Source organism: Tachypleus tridentatus, chromosome 8 (genome assembly GCF_004210375.1).
Source record: "Tachypleus tridentatus isolate NWPU-2018 chromosome 8, ASM421037v1, whole genome shotgun sequence".
Taxonomy (NCBI): domain Eukaryota; kingdom Metazoa; phylum Arthropoda; class Merostomata; order Xiphosura; family Limulidae; genus Tachypleus; species Tachypleus tridentatus.
Window position 1 is genome coordinate 130,677,919 of NC_134832.1, and position 9,706 is coordinate 130,687,624.

The 9,706-nt window shown below is 37.1% G+C and overlaps 1 protein-coding gene and 1 long non-coding RNA gene across 2 annotated transcripts in view; both read left to right on the forward strand.

Annotated features, from left to right (window-relative positions):
- The window catches only part of LOC143223493 (uncharacterized), a 41,036-nt gene extending 31,875 nt beyond the window's left edge, over nucleotides 1-9,161 (forward strand). The window contains exon 5 of the long non-coding RNA XR_013012937.1: nucleotides 8,212-9,161. This is a non-coding gene — a long non-coding RNA (uncharacterized LOC143223493). The remainder of the gene's footprint in view (nucleotides 1-8,211) is intronic.
- Nucleotides 4,032-7,969, forward strand: LOC143223848 (protein FAM200B-like). Its single transcript, XM_076452327.1, has 4 exons — nucleotides 4,032-4,606; nucleotides 4,767-5,155; nucleotides 6,183-6,345; nucleotides 7,921-7,969. The coding sequence occupies exons 2-4, from the start codon at nucleotides 4,780-4,782 to the stop codon at nucleotides 7,967-7,969; spliced, it is 588 nt and encodes a 195-aa protein (XP_076308442.1). The 5' UTR covers nucleotides 4,032-4,606; nucleotides 4,767-4,779.
- Nucleotides 9,162-9,706: the final 545 nt, after the last annotated feature.

Genomic DNA, 9,706 nt, shown 5'->3' on the forward strand with positions numbered 1-9,706 from the left:
AGACTTATTGGATCAAACCCATAACTATTTGTACTCATTAGTTTACATACTAGGAACTTCTAATATATTAAATGTATATTCACAAAATTTGGTAGATTGTTACTAAACATTACAAGGCTATTACACATGAAAAGTCAAATTTTTAATGGAGAATTTGTTTTATTAATATTTGTTCATGTGCATTTTAACCTAGGGGCTAACTCTCAATCTTCTACTTTGAGTTATCACAACATAACAAAAAGATGTCTTTCAAAAATAAACCTCCCATGGACTTTGTGGGGTACTTTCATAAGAGATTTTGTAATACTGAATCAAGTAATACATTTTTTTAACCTTTCTGCAATAAAATATGAAATAAATCAAATCTAAAACCTTGGTATTTTGGTAAATTCTGAATAATATTTGGTTCTCAGAAATATAAAATTCCTGGTCTTAAAAGAGTTGGTTAAACAACATGTTTATAAAGATGCAATGAATACATAAATTGCTATCAAAATTAACGTTCAGGAGTTACAAATTGTCAAAGAAATCACTATCAAATTCTGGTTGCCAACACACATATTTAGATTTTAGAACTAAGTTAAATTTAACTAAGTATCATGAATGTTAATCATACCATATTTTTATCATGTATAAGTACGTGTTTATCTGTAAATGATAAATCTTAGATATCATAAATGTAAGAACTTTCATTTGTTATTTTACTTCCAGGTAAAAATAATAGCACAGCTTAATATAGTAGCATTAAAAAAAAACCCTCACCCCAAAAAACGTCTTTCAACATAATGTGAGAAAAAAACAAAAACACCACCAGAAAAACAATATGAAATCTTTGCATGGATTTATATTGAATTAGGAGATAAAACAGCAATGGATTATTTTCTAACTGTATTTTAAGTTAGATTATGTCTAGAACACAATAATGCAAGAAATGAAAGACAAATAACTCTTGTAAAATACACAAATGTTATTCATTCCACTAGAGCATTACCACTGACATTTCCCAAAGTAATAGAAATTGTAGTTTTCAAATACCTCCTCTGAAAGAATTTTTGCTCATTTAACTTTCTCAATCTGGGCGTCCATTATTATACATGACAAAGTTTCAGTGTTTTACGTTCAAAATTGTACTCATCTTTTTATCTTATACCAATGATAATATCCTAAAATTTTAGCTAATAATAAATATTTTAATAACGTACAAGTTTTATGTTCCTATTTTTACAATGAAATATTTTTTAAATCCTGAATTTCCCCTAGTTTGACATTTCTTTTCGTGTTTTTCACCACCTCTTGAAAGAGCAAGAAACTAAGCAAAGTTCTTCAAGATAAAATTTTCAGAGCTCAGACGAACCATTAATTTTTTTGTTACAGAGCTATCAACAGAAAATCAAACCGTTCCTACTACACCCACCTGTCATATTCTCTGTTACAAGGTATATTAATAATTTTCTCTTATGTTTAATTATGTATTACATATAACCAATAAAAATCTGAGGATTTTATCTATAAAATGACAAACTGCAGCATCAGTTTCACTCGGAGCACACTCAGTTTTCCACTGAGAATCTTAATACAGGGTGGCCCGTAAGTTCCTACCCATCCATATGTTATTATGTTAAATTCAATAATACTAATGATGAGTTGAAGGCAGCTGTTACTGCGGCATTTGGAACAATAACCCCTGCTATGTTGAGGAAAATGTCTCATAGAACATGACGTCGCCTAATATTATGCAGTGAGAATGAGGGACAGTACACAGATACACTGGATACATAAGATATATGGATGGGTATGGACTTACGGGCCACCCTACATGTAGCTACGATCTTGTTGCAAAGATAGATACGTCCCCCCCCCGCTAGTACAGCGGTAAGTCTACGGATTTACAACGCTAAAATCAGGGGTTCGATTCCCCTCGGTGGGCTCAGCAGATAGGTCGATGTGGCTTTGCTATAAGAAAAACACACAAACACACGCAAAGATAGAAAACCAGAAGAATTGTGAGAGGTGTTTATGTGTCTGTGTGAATCCCTAATAGCATTCTAGCCCAAGGCCTCGAAAAACGCAAATGTTAGCAGTTGCTGAATATAACTGTGGCTATTCTGAGCAATTTTAAGCCCTTACAGGTCACGTGGAAGGCTTATAGGAATGTAAAAAGTCATTAAACAAGCAACATTAAAGACATGAGTGTATAAAACTTTATAAAGCTGTCACCTAGTAAGCAACATTGTAAGCTGAAGTTACAATAACATAAAACTTAATAAATAACAAATGGTAACTCCGACACACAAACCATGCTCGCATTCAAAAGTATATGGAAGATAAATGAAGCGGAACTTCATGTAACATTATCATGAAGATTGGGTAAACTTGCTAAATTCAGGAGAGAAAAACAAATGAAAAAAATTATTGTACCCCTGTGGGTGTGTAATAACGTGATACTCAACTACATTATGTAGTCCATGCTTGTTGGTTTTCACTTCTTACAATTTATAGATTAATGTTAGCTAAGGCTGACATTTTGAGTCTGCTATCTGGCTGCTTAGTTAATGCTTTGCATAATTGCTGTTCAAGTTAAAAATACTAAAAACATTTATCTATATGGCTCATAATTTTTGTATTACAGTGTCATATTAGATCAGTTACGGAATAAGTTTGTGTGTTCAGGTTGGTGTATTTATTTGGTTCAAATATAGCTAATGATCTATATTTTCGAAGTATTTGCCAATAAGAAAATATTCATTCAAAAGCACTCTTCGTAACAAGGGTTTACGCTTGTACTATTTGAACTGAATAATTGGATTGACTGCCGGTTTTTAAGACAACCACAGCCGAAAGAGCAGAACGTTTCAAATGCATTGTGTGGCTCAGACCTTGGACCTTATAATACACAGCTCGGCATGTTTATCACTACTTAAAGAAAACGCATATCTTATTTAGTTATTTCGTCTATTAGTTGCTGGATATCAGTAAACTTTTTCGTTAACAGAAATAAACGAAATCCTTATTCAACGGTATTATTCTACACGTATGTGTGTTTATATACACTGCTGGCCAAAATCCTAAGGCCAGTGAATATAAAGAAAAGATGTGAATTTTGCGTTGTTAGACTCAACTACTTCTTTGAGTAGAGCTTCGAAAGATGAAAATAAGAAAAGGCAAAATAAAAGTAAAAAAACTTTTTTAACATTTAATAGGGAAAATGTGAACGCTATGAAATTAGCCTAAATACTAGCTGGTCAAAAGTTTAAGACCATACCGAAACGAAGCGTTAATCGGTAAACACGTAACGAAATTTAGTCATTTGTGTTCAAGCATTAGCATTGTCAACATCTCCCACTGACATCTCCTGTGTTACATTGGGTGAAAACATGGCAAAGACTAAAAAGTTTACAGAGTTTGAACGTGGCAGAATTGTCAAGCTGCAAAAGCAAGGTCTCTCTCAACGTACCATCACTGGTGAGATTGGGTGTAGTAAAACTGCTGTTGCAAATTTCTTAAAAGATCCTGAGGGATACGGAACGAGAATTTCAAGTGATCTTTATTTCTATAGATTACATATATTTTTGTTACGTTAACCCTATTATCATTATTCTTTAATTAAAATTTAAATAAAAGTAATTAATACAGGTATGTAACATACAAATCAGGATATTGTTAATATTAAACCAAGAACAGAATTAAAAACATGTTGCCTGTATGTGGTTATTTATGAGAAGTGTAAAATTTAAGTTCGAGCTCAACTATACGACATAGTCTCTGGGAACAATAGTGACTTGATGAAATAATGAGGATTTGTTTTTATTAATTGATGTGAAATATTTCAATAACAAGTATTTATTTATAACTGAAGATAATTATGTAACTGTCTCGTCTGAGCAGATACAGTTTTAACCCTCTGCTCCATGCTTCTAGCGGGAGAATTAGTTTGTTTTGTTTTAATTTTGCGCAAAGCTATTCAAGGGCTATCCACAGTGGCCCGGCATGGCCAAGCGCGTTAAGGCGTGCGACTCGTAATCTGAGGGTCGCGCCAGCGTCACGCCAAACATGCTCGCCCTCCCAGCCGTGGGGGCGTTATAATGTGACGGTCAATCCCACTATTCGTTGGTAAAAGAGTAGCCCAAGAGTTGGCGGTGGGTGATGATGACTAGCTGCCTTCCCTCTAGTCCAGTGGTTCCCAAACTGGGGGTAAATTACCCCTTGGGGGTAATTTAACAATTTATCGGGGGTAATGGAGGGGAGACAGAAAAAAAGTTAAAATTCTGAAAATCAAGAAAACATTGAGGTAGCTGGTATTAAGATTAATGTTAACTTAGTCTTAGTATGTAAAGTTGTAAATTAAACCTATTTTAAGTATGTAATAAAGTTAAACCAAATAACAATAAACATCAAAAACTAATATACAGTAGTAGAAAAGAAAAAATATGTATCTAAGTGTGTGGTAACCTAAAAGTATTTTGACAAGTATGCTTCAGAACACAAGTCACTCAGTAACCCTGATGACTCATCGACGTGTCCAGTACGGGTCACTCACTGCCTGAGGTTGCCTCTATTTCACACTGTCAGTTTCTATGTGAGCATCAGCCGAGGTAGACAAAACCTGGTATGTATGTGTACTGCCCTGTGCAGTATAGTTAGTATTTACCTACTATTACATCATTCCTATGCTGAATAAGCTCTTTTAATGCTATCTAGAATGCCATGAAAAATAAAGAATAAGTTCACATTGTTCACACTTTTTATGCAGTTTTTCTTTTCTGCAGATTAAACAATAAAATGTCTAAAAAGCGCACCTACTCTGACGCCTTTCTTCGCTATGGTTTTGTGAATTTACCTTCTGGTGGAGATGATCGGCCACAATGTGTAGTATGTCACAAAGTGTTGACAAATGAAAGCCTCAAGCCATCAAAACTCTCAGCTCACCTCCAGAAGTGCCATCCAAATCTTCAAAATGAGGATCAGGCTTATTTTCAGCGCCGAGCTGTAGCACTGAAGAATATCCAGTTCGGTTCATCTGGAATTCAAGCCCAAAAGCTTCAAGCTGCGGTCGAAGTATCTTACTTTGTTGCATATAAAGTTGCCGAACAACAAAAAATGCCACACCATTGCAGAGAATCTGATTATGCCTTGTGCATACGAGATGGTAAGCAAGGTATGTGGGGAGGATCAAGCGAAGAAACTGAGTGTCATATCTCTATCAAACAACACAATCCGCCGACGAGTCGATGACATGGCATCAGATATTCTGTCCCAAGTTACAACAGAGATCAAGGAAAGCTCATATAGCAAATTCTCCTTGCAATTTGATGAATCGTGTGACGTAGCCAGTTGTGCTGTTCTCCTTGGGTTCGTTCGTTACGTCCACCAGGACAAGATCAAAGAAGAGTTCCTATTATGCGAAGATCTGCTGACAACCACGAAGGGAGAAGATATCTTCAATATCATCAACAGTTTCTTTACCACGAATGGATTGGATTGGAACAGCGTTCAACAGGTAGGGAGAGATGTTTATATAAAGTCTAGATTAGTATAAATACAATGAATTACATGGCATATAGTCATATAGTTTTATTTATTGTACAAGTAGCTGTAGTGTAGCTAATATTTTATACATAATTCACAAAAAAGTATCGTGCCTGTCGTACTGAAATACTAAAGTACCAAAATTAATTAAATTAAATTAAAACCATATAATTATAACGCAAAAGATAAGTAAGAATGACTAACTGACGCAATCTATAATAGTTTGTTTTTTTAATCTAGGTCTCCGTCGATGGAGCACCGTCGATGATGGGTCGTAATCGTGGATTACGGGGCCTCATACAAGCTGTGAATCCAGAAATTTCTGTAGATCATTGCATCATTCATCGGTACTCTCTTGGATCAAAAAGCCTGCCTGGTAATCTGAAATTAGTGTTTGAAGATGTGTTGAAATTCGTCAATTTCATCAAGTCCAGGGATGTGAATTCGCGCATATTCAGGGAGCTGTGCAAAGGAAATGGGAGAGCAGTATCAAGTTCTGCTCTACCACACCGATATTCGCTGGTTGTCACGAGGCAAGGTTGTACGTCGAGTCATTGAGCTCCGAACGGCTCTTCAGGAATTTCTGAAGCAAGAAGAATCTCCTTTTGCTACCAAGTTCACTGATAAGGAATGGCTTGCTCGACTTTGTTACTTAGCTGACATATTTGCGGAGCTGAACAGTGATAATCTGCAACTCCAGGGCCAAAACACGACTGTCATTGATGCCCATCACACTGTGACTGCATTTCTGGGAAAACTGAGACTCTGGATTCGACGCTTGGAGAAAGGAGTGATCGCTCAGTTTCCCACTCTAGACCAGTTTGTTGAGGAGAATAGTTATGATACTGGATCACTTTTACAGACCATCAACAAAGAGATGAGCGACCATTTGAAGGGGCTTGAAACAAGCATGCAGCACTACTTTCCAGAGAGTGACCTAAAAACAGCAAGTCTTCAGTGGATCATTAATCCCTTTTCTGTACCTGATGAGGCCATTCATGATAATGATTTCCCTGCAAAGGAGGAGTGGATCACAATGCGAGCAAATGAAGCCTTGAAAGTCAAATTCCAAAACCAAAATGCAGATTCCTTTTGGATTTCACAACTAGCTGACTATCCAACTCTGTCCAAGAGAGTTTTGAAGTTGTTGGTATCATTCTCAACAACGTATCTGTGCGAGAAGGGGTACTCAACCGTGCTGGGGATGAAAACAAAAAAGAGGACTCGCTTGAATGTTGCAAACGATGCCAGGCTGGCACTTTCAAACACAAAGCCAAGAATTCCTAAACTAGCTTCAAGTATGCAACTCCATCCATCCCACTGATGTTCTTGACATCTTTGGCAATATTCATTAGAAATGCACAATGATCAAATACAATAATTAAAAGTGTAATTCAGTGTAAATAAATTATATAAATAAATTGTAAATAAATAAAGTGTAATAAATAAAGTGCAATATATCTCTAGTTTAATTTAGCCATATATATCAATGTTGAAAACATTTTGTGAAAGGGGTAACATGCTTAATGTGGCATGTTAAATTGGGTAACAAGCTGAAAAAGTTTGGGAACCACTGCTCTAGTCTTACACTACTAAATTAGGGACGGCTAGGTGCAGTGGGCTAACAACCTACTCACTTAAAAACCTGTTACAGAAACTGCAGTGATTGCGACCCTATGTTCCTTAAGGAATCGAGTGGCAGATGATGATGATGATGATGATTCAAGGGCTATCCACAGTAGTTGTCCCTAATTTAGCAGTGTAAGACTAGAGGGAAGGCAGCTAGTCATTATCACCCACCGCCAACTTTTGGGCTACTGTTACCAATGAATAGTAGGATTGACCGTCACATTATAGCGCCCCCACGGCCGAAAGGGCTAGAATGTTTGGTGCGACGGGGATTCGAATCCGCGCCCCTCGGATTACGAGTCGGACGCTGTAACCTACCTGGCCATGGTGAAAATTGGTAGTATTGTAACATTTGTGAAAGGTGAAGTGAGGATCCGCTGGTATGCAAGACAAACAAACTGTGAGAATAGAAAAAAAAAATAGGCACGGCATAGTCTGGTGGTTAAGGCACTCATCTCGTAATCTGACGGTCGTGGGTTCGAATCCTCGCCCTTTCAGCCATTGGGGTGTTATAACGCGACGGTAAATCCTAGTATTCTTTGGTTAAATAGTAGCCCAAGAGTTGGTGGGTGATGATAACTAGCTGCCTTCTCTCTAATCTAATATTGCTAAATTAAGAACGGCTAACGCAAATAGCCCTCGTATAGCTTTGCGCAAAATTAAAAAACAAACAGAAAATCACGTCAAGTTACTGTTTTCTGTAAAACCTGCATCCACAACTTTTTAATGAGTCAGAATAATGTAATAGATCAATAAATCCTACAGCACTGACATTGTAGTTACTGAATACCTTCAGATGCAGCGCAATGTATAATAAATAATTTGTCCAAGTTTCCATCAATGTCTGTGCTTTTTTTAATTAATTACTAAATAACTTGGATTAAAAGACATTTAAGTTGCTCTTAAATTTTTCGACAAATAATCAAACATATAGTTCAGGTTTATTGTAATCAGACGACTTACTAATATCTGCGTTAAGGTGTGTGCTTACATTAGTTGGCAGGACGATATTTCATGAACCTCTCAGAAGCTAACGCTGACTTTACCTCATTACAGGAACAACGCTGACACCATATGAGTGAATTACTTCTTTACAAGGGTGACTATTTGATGATGTTGATCATTCTGTCTGTTCATACTTCTTAGAAGTTCCCGGATGTCCTAAGCGTTGGTATTAGACAAGAGTTTAGTTTATAAATGTTTGAAACTAAAGTCTGAAAGGATGATTTATTAAATGTTTGCTCTTGGTGGACACACATAAGCTGCTACACCAAAACTCTCGGCCTGGTACAGCCAAGTGGTTAGGGCGCTCGGTTCGCTGGTTCGAATCTTTGTCCCACCACATACGTTCGCCTATTCACCGTGAGGGAGCTATAATGTGACGGTCAATCCCACTATTCTTCGGAAAAAGAGAAGCCCAAGAGTTGAAGGTGGACAGTGATGACCAGCTGCCTTCTCTGGTATTTCACTGAAGGTGGAGGGTGATGACCAGCTGCCTTATCTAGTATTTCACTGAAGGTGGACAGTGATGACCAGCTGTCTTCTCTAGTATTTCACTGAAGGTGGACAGTGATGACTAGCTGCCTTCTCTAGTATTTCACTGAAGGTGGACAGTGATGACCAGCTGCCTTCTCTAGTATTTCACTGAAGGTGGACAGTGATGACCAGCTGCCTTCTCTAGTATTTCACTGAAGGTGGATGGTGATGACCAGCTGCCTTCTCTAGTATTTAACTGAAGGTGGATGGTGATGACCAGCTGCCTTCTCTAGTATTTCACTGAAGGTGGATGGTGATGACCAGCTGCCTTCTCTAGTATTTAACTGAAGGTGGATGGTGATGACCAGCTGCCTTCTCTAGTATTTCACAGCTAAATCAGGAACGGCTAGCCCTGATACCCCTGTGTAGCTTTTCGCGAAATTCAAACAAAACTATGTTTCAGTCGTGAATTTTTCCTTTAATAGAAAATAACCATGCAAAATATTTTGTAGGACACAATAAAGTTTATCTTGCTCCATTTATTCCTGAACAGAACAATTCTATAAAGTCCATTCAGTCGATCACATTCTACCCTTATTCTTGAGCCGCAGTGCAACATCTTTATGTTACGATCATGAGTTTTAACTTGTCATTCTTTTATCCAGGTAATGCAACATTTCTATGTAACAATCATGGGTTCTAACTAATCATTTTGTTATCAGTGGACTTATTTTTAAAATTTGTCTGTTTTTATATTGTCTTCCTTAAGTAATACTTTAATCATATTTATATGATTTCTTCGTTTAGAACGATAATCTGTTGCTGCGATTGCATCCCTAAAAGCCACATTAAGCTACTATTTAAGGATGTCAACGGCAAATAACAATATATCTCAACCTGATGAATGTGTGTGTTTTGTGTGTTTTTCTTATAGCAAAGCCACAAAGGGCTATCTGCTCAGCCCACCGAGGGGAATCGAACCCCTGATTTTAGCGTTGTAAATCCGGAGACATACCGCTGTACTAGCGGAGGGCAACCTGATGAAAATACACAAATGAAACCAAACGTCGTTCAA

Excerpts from the sequence above, each read along its gene's own strand:
- LOC143223848 (XM_076452327.1), top strand. The coding sequence starts at position 4,780 with ATGTCTAAAAAGCGCACCTACTCTGACGCCTTTCTTCGCTATGGTTTT. Across the intron at positions 5,156-6,182 it reads CATACGAGATGGTAAGCAAG|CTGACATATTTGCGGAGCTG; the intron begins GTATGTGGGGAG and ends TTTGTTACTTAG. Across the intron at positions 6,346-7,920 it reads CAGTTTCCCACTCTAGACCA|CACTGACATTGTAGTTACTG; the intron begins GTTTGTTGAGGA and ends TAAATCCTACAG.